This window comes from Symphalangus syndactylus, chromosome 3 (genome assembly GCF_028878055.3).
Source record: "Symphalangus syndactylus isolate Jambi chromosome 3, NHGRI_mSymSyn1-v2.1_pri, whole genome shotgun sequence".
Lineage (NCBI taxonomy): Eukaryota > Metazoa > Chordata > Mammalia > Primates > Hylobatidae > Symphalangus > Symphalangus syndactylus.
The window spans coordinates 109,693,661-109,712,614 of NC_072425.2; the positions used below are offsets into that span (position 1 = coordinate 109,693,661).

Consider the following 18,954-nt stretch of genomic DNA (forward strand, 5'->3'; position numbering starts at 1 on the left):
TAAGTAGGAATAAGTAGGTAATCAATGTGCTATATTTATACAATGGAGTATTATTTAGCCATAAAAGGGAAGGAAGTACTGACACATGCTAAAACCTGTGCAAGTCTGGAAAACATTCTGATAAGTGAAAGAAGTCAGGCACAAAAACCACATGTATGACTCTATGTGATATATCCAGAATAGTCACATCCACACTGACAAAAACTAGATCAGTAGTTGCCAGAGGCTGGGGGAGGGAGAAATGAGGAGTGCTTCCTAATGGGTCAGGGTTTCTTTTTAGTGTGATAAAATATTCTGGAGTTAGGTAGTTGTGAGTATTGTACAACTTTTGGAATACTAAAAACTACAAAGTCTTATTTTTAAATTTTATGGTATATGAATTGTATCTCCGTTAAAAAAAAATTTTTAAAAATTAGTTGGGTAGGTAGAATGTGTGGGGGATGGGTCAGTTTTATTTTCTTGAAAAAGGTTTTACTTGATCATCACTTCAACCACCTCTACTTAATTCAAGTGCTGTTTTAACTTTCTTTAAAAATCTCATTTAAAAATGCATGTGCCTTAGCCTTGAAATTAGCATAATTTGCTATTTGGAAGGAATTGCTACTAAATGACCATCTAATAGCCAATTCTTTTTTTATTAGTCATGAACTGCCCTCTGAATTAAGTATTAATACTATGTATAAGTAATTAATTACATCAAATAAATATTTATCTTTGAAATTCAACATCCATCTTTCATAGACTAATTTACACATCATTAACATGTTTATATAAATACTATGCAAAATGTTTATTCACATAAACATCTTAATTTAAAAAAATCAAAAATTGTTTTCCATACTCCCTAGCTAGAGTCCCTAGCTAGACTCTAACGTGGCATCCTACATACCTGGAGGAGGTATATCTTTCCAGTATATTACACACTATAAAGGAAGGGGCTGCTTGGAACTTTCCAAGCTACAGTAAGTTCTAGAATAAAATTATTTTATTCTAAAAAGATTTGGCAGTCTTTTCCTCTGTGCTGTGATTCTTTCCTATGAAGAATTAACATTCTTTACATTCTTAACATGCTTAAGACAACATGAGTTTAGATATCTTAGATTTTTTTTTAATCTTGTAAAATCAGTTGGGATATATTTTAGTCCTGTCTTACTCACATTTCCCAGTTACCTGGATTAATTGATGTGAACAACAATGGTGCTTTGAAGCTCTCGGGTACAACAGTGGAAATGATCGCATTTCATGATTAATGAATGAATTGTTCTTTCATAAGGATTTGTTTATGGAAATAAATAGAGTAATACCTTGATTAGTGAATTCCCTGGGAAGGAAGGGCCTTTTAAGAAATCAGATGTATTAAAAACCTAAACAAACAAAATACTCAGAAAGGTTGGGAAGCTGAGCTGCCTGAGAAGTCTCTATGCACAGCTTCTTCTGCAAATGGCAGCCCCACTGAAAGCAAAGAGGCCCACCCTGGGGAATACCAGGAGCTTTTTAAGTCCCTCCTCTGCCTGCCCATCAAGCTGCCACCTGCTGCACTATCTCCCTCTCTGTGGCTGTTGTCAGAAGCCCTATCTAAGCAAGAGAGAAACTGTATCCTTCTCCTTCACTGTTTAGGGGTCAGTTAAATGATACTACTCTGAAAGTCTTCTTACTAAAGGGATAACTCTAAGTTAATCTCTAGTTGTGGAATTCAACTTCCTCCCTTTAAAAAATTAAAAGCTAATAATTTTAAAAGAATTTTAGACATGAGTAAACCACTCAGTGGCCTTGGCCACTTGACTCTTCCTGATTTAGACCTTTAGGGACAAAGACCATGTGGACAGAACAGGTCTGCTCCCTACTGAGGATTCTGTAAAGCTGGTTCTCATAGCTTCACTTCACCGGTGAAGTTCCACAACATATTTATAAGAGGGAGTTTGCTGGTGAGACGAATCGCTAGGGGTTTATCTTGAAGTTTTGTTTTAATCCAGTGTTTCAAAGAGAACTCAAGAACAACCAGCATCAGAATCACTAGAATGGAGGTTCCCGAACCTTTTCCCTGGCCAACAAAATCAGCACCTCTGGAAATGAGGCCGGAAATCCTCGTTGTTAACATGCTCTCTGAGTGATTTTTATGCACATTCAATTTTAAGAATTCCTAGTAACCCATTGTCACCTCTGATAAATACCGTATATTTTGAGGATCATCTGATTTTATTTTAGTTAGCATTGAATAAGTATCCCCATCATAACCGGTCTTATCTGAGGTCTTCAAACACACCCTACAACTCCTACATTCATTCAGTTTGTCTCTAATGAAGCTGTATATTATTAAAATACATATTCTTTATTTACAGAGCCATTATTACATTCAAGTGACCTCTAGTCTATTCCTGAATTATGCCTCCTTGGGAAAAAAAGCTATAAAGAAGATGGATGATGTAAAATTTTAGAAGACTATAAAGGATGGTGGTATTAGAAGATAACTGCATATGCTAACTTATTATTGATTTATAGAAATTTTGATATATTTCTATATAATTTCTCCAAATTCACATTCTTAAAAATAATGTATATTTGGGGAGAACTATGAACATTTAGAATCTTTTTCTTAAGTAATTGCCTTAAAAGGTATATATTTTCAGAAAGATTTATATATATAAATACATATATATAAATATATATTTATATATATGGAGGCAAATATACACTTCTAGCCGTAACAGTATAGATAGAAGAAAAAAATCTTGCAGTTGGTTTTTAGTATGGAATAAAAGTTACATTTTAGAGAACATTTTTAAGGATGCATTTGTAACGCCAGGAAAATTTTTTCTCTGAAAATGTCAACATAAAATTTTAAACTAGGGCAGGTGTATTCATTATCTGAATTTGTATAAAATGCAACCCAGGCAATCGAGATTTCTTTTCTTTTTTGACAAAATGTTTAAATTAAAGATAATGAGAAAAAGATTGTCTCTATAAATATGATGGTAACTTCATGAAGAATTAAAATCTATAATCACAGCTAGAGATACATACTAGATTAATCAGAGATGAGATGAACTATATCGACTCTCGCTCCCATCCAGCCCCTCACTAAAGGGCAAAAATGTAATCACTTGACAGATGTGTTTCTGATGAAAGCCATACAATTATATCATCTGTAGCTTAAAAAAAAACAGTGGGGTTATATGTGTTCACTTGGGAGAAAAGGGTTGACATTAGTCAATCTCCATCTTTTTCTGCTCTATTTCTGGGACAGACACAAAATATGAATTTAGAGAAATGTGTATTGAAAAGACATATAGAGTAACAAAAAGGGTAGCAATCCAGAGAATATGTGCAAAGACAAGGAAGAAAAATGACATCTGAAATACAAAGAAATCAGGTAGAGTTAGAGCATGAGGACTGATCTGCAGACCTCTTAACAGAAAATGGGGTAAAAGGAGAGGGGAAATCAATGAGGAATTGACCACTGACAGAAACATACTTTGAAAGAATGAAATGGGGAAGTGAAGAAATTCAGGAATCCACTTAAAAAAAAATCGTAAAGAACGAGAATGTGGAAGGAATACTTCTAAAAGAAAAATTTTCTAGCTCCAACTGCTAAACATAGATGTGGCAGGTAGAATAATGGCTCCCAGCAATGTGTATGCCCTCATCCTTGGAACCTGTGAATATGTTACCTTATATGGCAAGAGGTACTTTGCAGATGTCATTAAAGCTAGGAACCTTGAGGTGGGGAATTATCCTGTATTGATCTAATCATGAGTCTTTAAAAGCAGGCAACTATTTCCAAATGGAGAGAATCAGACAGAAAGAACTCGACCCAATGTTGCTGGCTTTGAAGATAGGAAAACTGTGCCATGAGCTATGGAATAAGCCTCCAGAATAGAGGAAATAAAGCTGGAAAAAGTACAGAATAGATTCTCCCTTAGAGCCCCCAGAAAGAAACATAACAATGCAACAGCTTGATTCTAGCCCAATGAGACAGGTGCCAGGCTTCTCACCTACAGAACTGTAAGATGATAAATTTGTATTTTTTAAGTTTTTAGTAATTTGTTGCAGCAGCAATAGAAAACGAATACACTAGATCACAGAGGTGACCAAGGCACCAAAATGGCTAGCTACTCTTATATGAGGAAATAATACAATTACTAATCAATCTCTTCGATATAATCCCTCAATCCTGCTCAACTTCATGCATCAAAATATGTTCAGTCCATATCAGTTGTATCAAAGGAACATTTTCATAATTGCTGTGAAGTAAGTTCCCTTTGGCAATATAGTCAACAAGGACAAACAAAGGATTCTTACAATTTTTCAATTTGTTATCAATCCAGTAGAGGAGTATATTTCTGAAGGGAAATTATGAATCTCTTCCTGGTCATGAATTAGAGTGGCCTCAAAGAGCTGTTTCCATGTTACCCAAGTACAAAACCTACCAATTAGGTCAATTTGTTAGGGCTGTAAAGAAATTAAATTGAAATTTAATTAGTAGTTCCCCCTTATCCATAGGGGAGATATTCCAAGGCTCCCAGTGGATACTTGAAATGGTATAGTACTGAACTCCATATATATTATGTTCTTTTCTATATGTATCTATGACGAATAAAGTTTAATTTATAAATTAGGCACACAAAGAGATCAACAATGACTAATAATAAAATAGAACAATTATGACAATATACTATCAAGGTATATGAATGTGGTCTCTCACAAAATATCTTAGTGTATTGTATAGTATTTACCTATTTTAAGACTGTGGTTGACTTTGGGTAACTGAAACCTCAGAAAGCAAAACCACAGATAAGGAGGGAACTACTATACAGTCATACATCTTTTAATGATGGGGATATGTGCTGTGAAATGCATCATTAGCAATTTCAACACAGTGAGAACACCATAGAGTGTACTTACTTCAACCTAGACGGCATAGCCTCCTTACAAGCCTAGGCTATATGGTATAGCCTATTGCTCCTAGGCTACAAGCCTGTACAGCATGTTACTCTACTGTACTGAATACCATAACACAATGGTAAGTATTTGTATATCTTAAAGTAGAAAAGGAACAGCAAAAGTACTGTATTATAATCTTATGGGCCCACCATCATATATGTGGTCTGTCACTGACTGAAACATCACGATGTAGCGTGTGACTATAGCATATCCCAAAGCATACATTAATGCACAGAGATGTACTTATGCTTTAAGAGCAACATCACCGGTTGATTAATAAAGTACATTTGTGTCATTTAACCTCAAGATTGCCCATTATCTTAATCTTTTGTGTAAATAAGTCTTGTAAAACATGCTTAGCCTGAAAAGAGATGCAGGAAAAATATGGCATTAGTTTGCTTTATGCCTTTTCAATTCCCATCAGCAGTAAGGGTGAGTGATAGAAGCAGGAGGAGTGAAAGAGGGAGGTGGAAGAAAGAAGAGACAGAAAGGAGGAAGGGGGGAGAAGAATAGGGAGAAGACGAAGAGAGAAAAGAAATACGCAAGGTGAAGAAGACTAAGATGTGTAGCTGACTCTAGTGCTAAAAATATCATTATATACTTCATTTCTTTGATTCCCCCAACAGACGTGAATTAGTGAAAAATGATTATTATTACTATTTTAGGTAAATGGATTTGAGGCTAAGAGCTGGTTTGGATTCAAGCCAGTTCTCGCAAGTCCAAGATTCTTTCCAAGATGACATTCGAGTTCTCTGTCCAATTCTCTATTATCTTGAAGTTTATTTCCTTTTTAAAGGAGGAGGAGGAAAGGTCATATTTAAAATCCAGGGTTGTGTCTCTATTTGAGAGATGTTTCCATTCAATTCCTCTACTCACTCCCACCTGGGCTAGCCCCAGGAAAGAGTAGTTGACTTTGGTTTTCATTATATCCCTTCTCTTTTTCTCCCTTCCAAAGCAAAATGACCCCAACTTGTCTACCTGTAGGACATGAGCCTCCCCTCTCCCGGCAAGATGCTCACATCTACCCCAACTTGTCAATGAACAAATGAAGCAACACAGCTCCTGGGCACTGTCCCACTCTATGAGGACTCTCAACTCAGAAGGTCTGTCTGTGAATATGCCACATTTGGACCTGGACCATACATACTCTTAAGCCCCGCTCTCCTCTGACCTCAGAACACTCTTGTAATAATTCTTGCTCCATTCCAGCCCTTTCAGAAGAGGGCCTTCTTTCTTCTAACTAGGACTTGGCCCCCTCTCCAATGGCATAGTAGCTGTACTGCAGACTAACTCATATGAAATTTACCAGGTCTGGAAAAAATTTAAACACAAAATATCCTAGGCGTACACAGGAGAACTCAAGTGTGGTGATGAAATCAGAGAAGAGGTGACTAGGAAGACAACAGGAAGGTCTCCAGTCATCCTGGGGCCCTTCAGTGACCGGAACATCGTTTTCTAAAGGGGAGGCAGTCAATGCTAAGCAGGAGCCTTCAGATCCTCAACTTCCTCCTTAATTAGCTTAAAGTGAATGATAATTCTCACATTTTTACAGAGCTTCACCATTTATAATGGGGCATTTATATCTATTACTTCATTATTGTCTCTATTTGATTCATTAGGTCCTGTGGGTCAGACTCACTCAAGGTCCCTTAACCAAATAAATCAAGACTAGAACCCAGGTTTTCTGTCTCCTAGGCCAGAGTTTTTCCCCACACCATAACACCTGTGATGATGCAGGGAAATGTGTAAAAGAAAATGGAAGTGTGGAATATGAAGTATAACAGCGTAATACTACTAAACGCCTTTCAGAGATTTTTTTTAAACTTGCTTAATGTTATTTACAGATTTTTCCCACTGAAATTATGATACCGTATGTCCGTGTCTAGATTTGAATAATAAAAGTTTTATTTTATTGCCTGCTATGAGTTGAATATTTATGTCCCCCCAAATGCATGTTAAAGCCCTAACCCTCAATATGATAGTGCTTGGAGATGGAACCTTTGGAAGGTAATTAGGCTGAGATGAGGTCATGAGGGTGGAACTCTCATGATGGGATTAGTGTCCTTAAAAGGAAAGGAAGACAATCGTCTTCTCTCTCTACCTGCATGAACTGAGGAAAGGCCATGGGAACACAAAGCCACAAGACAGCTGTCTGCAAGCCAGGAAGCAGGCCCCCACCAGGAACTGAATCTGTTGGCATCTTGATCTCGGACTTCTCAGCCTCCAAGACTGTGAAAATTAAGTGTCAGTTGTTTAAGCCACCAAGTCTACAGTATTTTGTCACAACAGGCCAAAAGACTTCGGACACCATGCAATATTATCAGGCTATTCACCAATCTAAAAGAAAATTTGCAGGTCAAAAATAAAGCCCACCAGGCGTGGTGGCTCAATCCTATAATATCAGCATTATGAGGCCAAGGCAGGAGGATCACTTGAGACCACGAGTTCAAGACTAGCCTACGTAATACAGTGAGACCTCATCTCTACAAAAAGTTTAAAAAACTAGCCGAGTGTGGTGGTGCATGCTTGTAGACCCAGCTACTTAGAAGGCTGAGGTGAGAGGATCACTTGAGCCCCGGAGGCAGGTTGCAGTGAGTTGTGATGGCACTGTTGCACTCCAGCCTGAGGGGCAGAGAGAGACCCTGTCTCAAAAAAAAAAAAAAAAGATAAAAATAAAGCCCATGTTATATACACAGTAAAGCCATATTTTTCTCAATTGTATTTTATAAATTCGATATATTTCACTATTTTAAAAAGTATATTTGCAATTTTAATCACTCCTCCAAAGCAAGGTCTCTCAACTTTGGCACTTTCGATAAGATAATTCACTGTCATGGGCTGTCCTGTGCATTCTAGAATGTTTAGCAGCACCCTTGGCCTCTACACGTTAAAGGCCCATAGCACCTGATATAGTTTGGGTGATTGTCCCCCCCATATATTATGTTGAAATGTGATCCCCAGTGTTAGAGGTGGGGCCTGGTGGGTGGTGTTAGGGTCATGGGGGTGGATCCTTCATGAATGTCTTGGTGCCCGTCTCTTGTAATGAGCCAGTGCTCACTCTGTTAGTTACCAGGAGATCTGGCTGTTTAAAAGAGTTTGGCACCTCCCTCTCTCTTGCTCCCTCTCTTGCCAGGTGATAGGCCTGCACCCCCTTTGCCTTCCACCATGAGTAAAGTCTTCCTGGGGTGTGGACTAGAAGTAGATGTCGGCACCATGCTTCTTATGCAGCCTGCAGAAACATGAGCCAAATAAACCTCTTTTCTTTATAAATTACCTGGTCTCAGGTATCTCTTTATAGCTATGCAAAGCAGACTAAAACAGCACCCTTCAGTGCTCAGTTATGACAGTCAAGTATGTGTCCCAATATTGCCACATATCTCCTAGGGAACAAAATTGTCCCACATTGAGAATTAGCTCTAGAGTCTAATGTGTAGGTACCTCTTGCAATAATTACATTACCTATGTGTCTTTTAAAATTCATTTACATTGAGTTTAATTAAGAGATAGCAAGAATAGTATTGTGGTTTCAACAATAAAGGCAGTGAAACTGCATGTGCATTTATAAGAAGGATGACGGTAAGCTCAAAAAAGAAGTGGACCAATTCTGATGGAAGAGTTTCATGTAGAAACGTGAAGGTCTACATTCACATTTCCAGGGAAACCCATCGTGAAATCCATTGTGAAGGATTGCATGGTCCACACCGTGTATTCTACAATTTTCAATAATCACAGTATAATTTTTAAGACTTAGTTTACTTTGTCCTTTTTGTAGATACAACTTTTGAGGAAAGATATGGGTGTTAACCCTACTTACCTTGAAAAAAAGTATAATAATTATATAAACTGTTGATGTAGAGCCATTTGGGGAAATCTCTACTTGAATTTATAATCTCATCCTAATGTATTGCTTTATTATACAAATATATATGTACATATATAATTATATATATATACATATATATATACACACACATATATGTACACACATGCAGAAGCCTGATAGTTACTTACAATCTGGTAAACTTTAACATGAATTTTTTACAAAACAACGATTTAATCCAAGGGAATACTTTTTGAGAGCCTTTTCTAAAAGCACCTATTTAACCTGATTTCACGAACAGGGTTCAATGGCTAGTTAGAAGCCTACACCTATGTCCCATTTCTTCAGGAGGCAAGGGCTAAAGGTGGAGTGGCCAAGATAATCAAAGTAGTTTGTTCCATTTTATCTTCATGGTCCACCCAGCTTCTGTTGATTGGTACTATGAAGACCAGTTACAAAGGGCTGTGTTCATTGACTTTTAATCTGGTAATTAAGAAGGCTACAGCCACTGTGGAGTACTTTCAATGCTGGACCAGAGAGCAACATGTAAGCTTTTACTCTATTTTGTGAGAGCACAATTTAATCCATGGAATAAGGTTTCCAATCATCCCAGTTTGTCCAGGACTTTCCTGGTTTTACTACTTAAAATTCCCACATGCCAAGAAAACTCCCAGCCCTGGGCAAACCTAGACAGTTGGTCATTCTATCTGAGGGGCCTAGAGTTTTTGACAGAGTATTTGGTGAAGTTAACCTTTTAAAATATTTCCAAGAGTTGGAAAGATAAGGTCAAGAGTAGTTCCCAAATCTACTTTTTAAGAAAAAAAACCCTTATAATGATCAAGCAGGACATGACATTTAGAATATGTATCTAACTAGCCTGTATGACTTCCAGGTATTTGCTACTGCAATTGTAAAGACAAGCATTTCCAAGGGCAAGAGAACAGTCTGTCTCAGAGTGCTTCATTTAAGCAAGGACACGCTGCCAACTTGAAAGGAAATAAAGGCCACACTTTGTCTATGGGGGGATCCTGCAGTTATTCCCCTGCAAATTTAATTCAAACAGGTACTGAGATCTGAAACATGGAGATATCCACAAATTAGAGGATACTTGGTTTTTAAAAAGGAAAGAAAGAAAATCCAGGCCACAGAGAACTGTATCAAAGCAGCAATAGTGATTCCTTTTCATGTTAATCACTGTATTGCTATGAACATGTTTTGAAAGTCTATATTATGAATGAAATTTCTTGAGATCTTTTTTATAAAATACACATATAAATTTTAAAACAAAAACTATTGTTTTCAGGTAAGTCAATTTCATCTTTTAAAAAATGTACAAATGTGTGTAAAATGTACAAATCAGTGCTATTTTAATACTGTTTTTAGAATTATTAGTCATACGAATATGCCATTCAACTAATGTATTAATAATACCTCAAGAAAATGCAGTGTTATTTAAATTTTATCATTCAAAAATACACCTCTTTAGAATACCAATGAAATAATTTACTTAAAGTAACCTCTTTTGGAAAATTGCATCTTATTCTTTCAAGCAATTTAAGGATCTGCTTGACTCATAAAACTGACGATGACCCACAGAATACTTATTATATGTTCATTGTGTACATGTATAAGTACATGTACTTATAAATTGTATTTGAAATTATACATTATATTACATTAGAAAAATTTCTTTGAGAAACCCTTTTGTTTGACCTGTTATTAGGGTCCCAAACTAACCTACAAACAAAGATCCCCAGAGGAAGTATTATATTTGAATAGCAACTTGATTCTGTAATGGAGTAGAGACATTTGTCACCACAAAACACGATACAACTTAGAAAAATTACTCTAGAAATTGTGTTTTAATTTCCAGGTTCTAAGCAAGCTGTTTTGTCACTATAATTGTTAAAGTTTAACATATCCATTGTCAAAGGTATGACCAAAGTGAATTAAAATATTTAAGCCCAAAAAGTTTAAGGGAACTCTGAGACATAATTGACGTTCAAGTACCATTTTTCAAATGTTAAGGGCTACTGGCATCTGCCAACATTCAAAACAAAGATATATATCTTGAGAGTCATCAAAATAAACTTTACTTTTTTGGTACTTCCCTTGTAAGATCCCATTTAAAATGTAAGGACACTGAAATAAAAGCCTTCAATTTAAGATAGTATTGCAATTCCTTTTTAGTCATGTAACTAGAGAATTCTTATATATATTCCATGTCTTATGTTGGTTCCTACACATTAATCCTGCAAGCCTTTGACATTAGTGTATTCTGCAAAGTATTCAATGACAATATCATCAGCGTCCACCTCTAGACATATGTACGACTACATTTTGCTTCTAATCTCTCAGCCTCCAGTTACACAGACTATTATAATAAGAAATGAATCAGAGATATCCAATGCCATGACACTGGTTTCAATTAATTGCATGTGCATTATATAAATTGTGGCCAATAGTCAATAGATGGATTAGAAAGCAAAAGCACACACAGTAAATATGCATCTTAAAAAAAATGTATACCAAGGTTGAAACATGCTATCAGGGAATGTGATCTGCTGCCACTCAAGTCCTGAAATGATTTATGATGTAGTCTATTATTTTTCTTAATTGGCCACCAACTCTTCATCGTAGTCTCCTTTCCTAGTTAAATGCTGGACATTAAGAGTGATACAACTACACCAGAAGGCTTCAGTACTTACAGTGGAGACAAAAGGACCAGGCCAGTAAACTCAGGCTGACAAGTGACTACCACAGGACAAGCTGAAAAAATCCGGCCCGGCTCTTTTGCATGTTTGACACTGGCTGGCTCTGAAATTAAAAATATGACTCTCTGTCCCCACAAAGCTTAAGTGAAAAACTGCTTTTTTAGAAAGAAGAGCTTCAGAAGTCTTTCATACTACTTATATATTTACTCCAAAAGCTAAATTAAGTACACTATGAGGGGGGAAATTGACCCCAATTTATAGCTGGTTTAAAAAAAAATAGGCAAATCAAACCATCTGAAAATAGGGTTTGTCATGGAAACAGCATGCTAATGGGACAGTATCCCAAGTAGCCTTATGGTTTTCCAGACACGTCCTATTTTGCCACCAGTATTAAAAGAAACAAAAGAATACACTGGTTTTCTATAAGCTAAATCATTTAAAATAAATTGTTTTCTAAAAGTAAAGGCTGGTGGTGACTTAAAAATGTCTTCTAAAGCTATTTAACCACAGCATGTAAAACCTTTCTGCATCAAATTTATAGTTACATCATGTTAAGGACACCTCCAGTAAGACTGCTTTAAAATATATTTTTGGATAGCAATTAATGTCAAAAACATGTTTTTCCAGAAATTATCTAATTGAACTACTTAGTGAGGAGATATGTGTGAATTTGGCCTAAGAATACTATTTTTTGTGTGTGTCTATACAATAAACTTTCTATCTACTATATTATGTTAATGTAACAAAGAAAAAGGGAACACAAAATTGCATCTTGCTACTTAAATGCTACATTTTTAGTAAGATTTAATTTTTTTGATTTTCCTTAAAATGAATAATGACTTATAAGACAATTGCATTATAACAAGGAAAGTAACTCTATTGTATTAGTGATCTTCATTTTAGTCCCTTGTCATTTTATCACAAAATGTTTTCATGGGAAAATTTAGTAAAGATATTTTTAACCTGTAAAGGTATTTGAGGTTTTCCATCTAGCATTTTGCATTTCTCATAACCATATTTCCATATTATGAAATGTAAGTAACCTTTACATCTCTATTTTATAAAAATTAAATGCATATATACTTAGGTGTATACTTGTCTATATACACACATATATACACCCATGCATAAACTCTGACTAAGAGTAGACCAACTAGATAATTTATCTGGAGAAGGTTCCTTGAACAATTAAAAAAAGGGGTCTTCAGAAACAACAAAACAGCCTTACAAACCCAATTGCTGTTTAAAATGTTTATGAACACATAGCCAGTTAACCATCTATTGATTGCCTATTTATGGTTTTGTAATATCCAAGATTATGGAAGAGATAAGACAATACCTCTAAAAAATATGTGAAAGGTGATGATTTAAAAATAAACCTCCATAATACAAAAAGTCATGTAAATTTATTCCCTGAAAGAAAAGAAAGCTTTAATATTAAAATTAGAGTTCTCTTTTAATCCTCTTTGAGTAAAGAAATAATTTGCAAACTTCTATTTTCTACTGTCATGAAAACAGATCTTTTCTTGGGACTTCACAAATGTCAATCGCAACAATGCAAACAGAGTAATCCCTTGGAAAGACTGATCTGAGGGTTTAAGGGTAGACTTTTTTCATTGAATTCCTGAATTTTTACACTGTGGGATTGGCTATGAGACACCATAAAATGTAAAATACTTCAGACAGCTCAAGCTCTATTATTTTCAGGCACAAAATCCATATAATTTTGTACAAAACTTTGAATTTTTTATTTGCGAAATTAAAAATATGGTATTATATATATATATATATATAAACTTCTATTCCTCTATAAATATAGATGATTTTGTGATAGTGAACAGAATAAATGTATACCAAATTCAAAGACCAATATCATTTTAGCGTATGACAGACATAGATAAATTTAGGTCCTAAGTACCGGCATTTTGATAAATTCTTAAAGTTTAAAACAATATAATCAGGAGGATTGCTTTTCTCCTCTTCTTCACAGAGCACTAAAGTGAATATTTTTAAATGGCTTTGAAAGATTTACATTTGACACATTTCTGTAAATCCAAAAGAGGAGCACACAGGATTCAATGCAGTAGACCTGCACACATTTTCCCTTTAGCATGCATGCCCATATTTTGTTTATTTCAGGCGCTATCTCCCCGTCAATTATTCCACCTTCTTTACCTCCTGAAATCTCACCAGGTTATTATTGGTGGTGTGGATTGTTCCTCCCTCAGAATGTGTTGCTGAATAACAATCGTAATAAAATGTTAAAAGTGTACAACTTTTACATTTTAAAGTTTCTGATATATGTCTAGTTATTTGATTAAAAATAAGAAAATAGCACTTCATTTTGAGGAAGTCCATGACACTGAAATATCCTTCAAGTTTTCAATTTCTGTTTACGTTTTGCTGTCTTGTTAAGGAAAGCAAATATCAACTCTTTAACAAAGCTTTCCAGGTTACCTCAACATTTCCATTTTACAGACCGGTAAAATCTAAGCGCAGGCTGTCTCATTCTTAAAGGCAGGTTGCCAGGCATCCGTATGCAATTAGAATTAACATTTTATAACCCATATCTTCAGTCTCTTCCAACCCACACAAAGCTTCATGCTTCTTCCCAAATCTCAGTAACCACATCTTTCCATGACGCTGGCCAAACCCATACCAGGTTTTAGACACTAGAGAATGAAATGAGCTCACCCCTCAAAAATTAGACTTCAAAAAGTTTGGCATTGGTTATCTCACTCACCCTGTAACCAACTAAGGTGGGAGAAGGGAGTGTCTGGGCGTTGAAGGTGACCGTGGAGGGAGGCTGAGACTGCCAGTGCCCACACCCGTGGGCTCCCATGAAGTTGGAGGAAAGTTCTGGACAGTTAAAAATCCAACTTCAGGAAGTCGAAGGGACGGGCCTTCGCAATCCACCGCTGAGCAAGGGATGAATTGTAATGTATGGGGGCCCACCTCCAGATTTGGAAGCTTTGTGGAGTTCTGTACCTTGAGCCCCTACCTCAAGCCAGGAAAGAAAGGGAGGGGACAGAAGGAGGGGGAGGAGGAGGGGGCAGAAGGAGGAGGCGGGAACTGACCCTGGCAGCGCAGCCCTAGTCGCACCCCGCAGTGCTGAACTCGCCCCGGAGCTGGCGCCCAGCCGTCCGAGTACCCGCGGCAGGGAGAGGCGCGCGAGGACGACCAGGAGCGCTGTGCGGTTGCACTCTAGTTTTAGCTCCTTTGCAATACTCCGAAAAGGGCAAGAAGGAAAAGCCTCAAACGGTTAAACCGCCCTAAATAATTAAAAACTTTTGAAAAAGAAAAACGCGTGATCGGTCGTCATTTAAATACAAATATACTTACAAAAATCTTACACAGGCTATTTACAATCATAAAAGCGAACAGTCCCGCTACCAGAGTGTGAGGGCAAGAGGTCTGTCCATCCTCCCTCTAGCAGTCGGGCCCTCGTGTCCTTTTGCCTCAGAGACGGAAGGTTTTGCAGGAGCTGAGTTGTTCAAAGGAGCCTGCGAAAGAGAGTTGTCTAGTGAGGAAGCCTCGCGATGTCAGGATTGGCACGAACTCCACGGGGCTGGCTTTGGAGGATGGCTGCGCCCCGGCCGAGGCCTGGGCATGGGCTGAGCCCTGGGTCTCAAACGGTAGTCTCCCCTTGTTTGCTGTTGGTGAGCCTCGTGTAGAACTTCCTCCAGGAGTTGAGGGTCTTGCCGGACCAGATCCAGAAGCCCGACGTGATGCCCACGATCAGCGTCATAAGGTACTTGATCATGAAGACCGTGAAGTCCGGGCTCATGGGCGGGTGCGGCGGGGCGCCTCCGCCCGCCTGGAGGTGAGGGCAGGGGATAGCGTAGCTCTTGCAGCTCTGGGCCACCCAGCTGCGTTCCCACTGGTCCCGGAAGGCCTGCTCGTAGAAGTAGCAGGCGATGACGATGGTGGCTGGCACAGTGTACAGCACGCTGAAGACGCCAATGCGCACCATGAGCTTCTCCAGCTTCTCGGTCTTGGTGCCATCGTGCTTCATGATGGTGCGGATGCGGAAGAGCGACACAAAACCGGCCAGCAAAAAGGACGTGCCGATAAACAGGTACACGAAGAGGGGCGCCAGCACGAAGCCACGCAGCGCGTCCACGTTGTTAAGCCCCACGAAGCACACTCCGCTCAGCACATCGCCGTCCACCTGGCCCAGCGCCAGGATGGTGATGGTCTTGATGGCCGGCACAGCCCAGGCGGCCAGGTGAAAATACTGTGAGTTGGCTTCGATGGCCTCGTGGCCCCACTTCATGCCAGCCGCCAGGAACCAGGTGAGCGACAGGATCACCCACCAGATGGAGCTGGCCATGCTGAAGAAGTAGAGCATCATGAAGAGGATGGTGCAGCCCTCCTTCTTGGTGCCCTGCGCCACAGTGCGTGCCCCGTCCTCGGCGAACTTGTCGTTACACACCACTCGGTCCTCCAGGAGGAAGCCGGCGATGTAGGCCACGGCCACGGCCGTGTAACAGCCGGACAAGAAGATGATGGGCCGCTCCGGGTAGCTGAAGCGCCGCATGTCCACCAGGTACGTAAGCACCGTGAAAAGCGTGGAGGCGCAGCACAGCACTGACCAAATGCCAATCCAGGTGCGCGAGAAGCGCAGCTCCTCGGGCCCGAAGTACATGAGCCCATACACCTTGGTCGGCTCACAGGGTGCGCCGCAGTCCTTCTCCCCCAGGAAGTGGTAGTTGAGGTAGGAGGGCACCTTGAGGGCGCGCGGGCAGGAGAACTTGCCTCGCTCCGACGCGCCGGCGCCCCCCGGGAAGCCGCCACGGTGCCCTCCGCCGCCGTGCTGAGGGTTGCTGGTCCAGAACTCTGGAATCAGCGAGGGCGTCGGGGTGCCCTTGTCGGACGTGTTCTGGCCCACGCACAGCTCGCCGGCGCCGTGCACCGGGAACTTCTCGCACTTGAGCGTGTCTGGCCACTGGAAGCCGAACTTGTTCATGAGCGCCTCGCAGCCCTGGCGCGCGCGCTCGCACAGGGAGCGGCAGGGCGGCAGCGCCTGCTCTAGCACGGTGCACACGGGAGCGTACATGGAGCACAGGAAGAACTTGAGCTCAGCGGAACACTGCACTTTCACTAGAGGGTAGAACTGGTGCACCTCCAGGCCCGCGTCCTCCTGGTTCGTGTGGCCCAGCAGGTTGGGCATGATGGTCTGGTTGTACGCGATGTCCGTGCACAGCGGGATGGAGATGGGCTGGCAATAGCCGTGGTCCGGGATGGAAATGCCACGCTCGCCGTTGTACTGCTGCCCGCTCTGTTGCTGCTGAGGCGGCGGCGGTTGCTGCCCCGGCCCGGGCCCCTGGCCTGGCCCCTGGCCCGCCGCCTGGGCCCGTACCCCCAGCAGCAGCGGAGCCTCCAGCAGCCAAAGCAGCAGCAGCAGCTGGCGCGCCAACCGCCGGGGGTCAACTGGGGGGCGGCGGCGGCCACCGGCGTCCCCGCTGCCCTCCTCTGCCAGCCGGGCCGAGAGCGCCCCGGCACAAAGTTCCCAGCTCGCGCCACCGCCGGCGGCCCGGGACTTCTTAGGCGCCTCCTCCTCAGCCATACTTTCTCGGCTCCTCTCTTGGCGCCGCTCCGCTGGGGCTGCCAGGGGCACGACCGGCGGCGGCTCCCCCTCCGGCCAGGGAGACCTCTGCACCGGTGCCCTCCGTCGAGCCCAAGCCGCTTTCGGCCCGCTCCCCCGGCTCCTGCTCTGCGTACCGCAGCCGCCGCCGCCGCAGAAACTTGCGATTCATGAAGCGCGGGCGGCGGGGAGAACCCGGGTGGCTCGGGCGCGCCGAGGTCGTGTCCCGCCTTTCTGGCCCTCGGCTCGCTGGCTCCCGGCTGGCGGCGCCGTGCTAGTGGCCGCGGCCCCGTAGAGAGCGCAACTGTCCGCAGCCCAGCGGGCTCGGCTCCCCCCTGCGCCTCCGCCTCCTTCTCCGCCGCCGCCGCCTGACCATTTGTGTCAATCCCTCAACTCGCTCCGTCTCCTCTCCCTCGCGCGCCCTCGGACCGGTTTCCAGGCGCCCCGCAGTCTGTCTTTCACCAGGAGGGAGGAGCCTTGAAACCGACGCAGAACTGGAGGCTCAGGGACCGTCGCCCAATCGCGGCTCCGGCTTCCCGGCGCAAAGGGAGCCGGCCGCCTCCTAGCCAGAGCGAAAGCCAGCGGCAGGCGGGCGAGGTAGGAGGAGGCGGGAGGAGGAGGAAGTAGTGGTGGTGGCACTACTCAAGCACAAAGAGTAGGATTGCTCTGAAGCGGGACAGGCTTGGTTGCTTTTGCTTTTTCAGAAGAAAAAGGCGAGGATAAGTAGGAGAATGGTCCCATATGCTGCTGGAGATAATGAATAGGAGTCAGAGGACCGCGGGACTTCGCTTTTCTTTTCTTTTATCCATTATCATGTTTAAAAATCCTGCTCTTAACGCTGGTTACCAACAGCAAACCGGGTGCTGCTTCCAGAACAGATGCCTTTGACTTAAGGAGCGCACGGTTTCCTTTGAGTTTGTGTCTGTCGAGGTTTTGTTTAAAATATTACATTAATAAATCCTCCAGTTTGCAGGCTGGGCTTGGCGGGCTTTGGTCGCGCCATTTCCCCAGAGGAGACGTTCACGGGATCGCTGTCAAATGAAACAAAACACAAACTTTGATGGAATTTGGAAAGTAAAGCCAGATGCGCCTTCTGCTACTATCATTCTTCTTGGAGTCAAACTCCTTTTTTTCCGCCTCTTTAATCAAGTCAGAAACAGAAGCAAAATAAAACTATCCATTAAATTTTTGGAGAGAAAAACTTAAGAACCCGACGACCGAGGCGGTGGGGGCGCCTCTCTGGGATCGTCCTCACCTCTCCAGACCGCAGAGGTGGCGCCGGCGGGAGCTGCACTCGCCGGCAGCCTGGGCCCTTGGGGAGCCTTTCTAAACCCTGGGGACGCCCACGGCTCTGATGGGAACTCCTAGGACCTGAGCCATTTAGGTTCCACAGGCTGGGCTGCAGAGCTGGAGACGCCAGTTTAATAAACAAAACAAACAAACAGTCTGAAAGCAAACAGCGAACTGCACATTCTCTTCCTAATTCCAAAACAACATAATCTGTCTCAACAGATGCACATAAATGTTGTTTTCCTTGTAAGATTATTTTAAATGATGGTTTGACTATGTGATTCAGTTTTATAAGAAAAGTGCCATTGGACTATTAATTCTTCGATTTTTTTTTTTTGCCTGTGACCTCAGCGTACTTTTCACCAATTAATTTCTATCATTCATTTACACATTCATTTGTTTAATAGATACCAACCACCCATTGTGCTATAAGCACTCTTAGGTCGTAGAGTATAAAATGAAGGAGACCTGTGCCAGCCTTAGAGAAGGGCATAGTACAATGAGGCACAGAAATGCAAACCACTTGTTACAGTGTCCATCCCAAAGCCAAAAGGGCACATAGAAAGCAACCAGCTCAGATAAAATGGGGTTCTGACGGAGAG

At 41.4% G+C, this 18,954-nt stretch overlaps 2 protein-coding genes across 2 annotated transcripts in view; both read right to left on the reverse strand.

Moving 5' to 3' along the window:
- Positions 1–18,954, reverse strand: part of CDK14 (cyclin dependent kinase 14) — a 685,360-nt gene that overhangs the window by 13,754 nt on the left and 652,652 nt on the right. The window lies entirely within an intron of this gene.
- Positions 10,605–18,855, reverse strand: FZD1 (frizzled class receptor 1). Its single transcript, XM_055272765.2, has one exon. It carries the CDS (start codon positions 17,042–17,044, stop codon positions 15,104–15,106), a length of 1,941 nt encoding a protein of 646 aa, XP_055128740.1. The 5' UTR covers positions 17,045–18,855; the 3' UTR covers positions 10,605–15,103.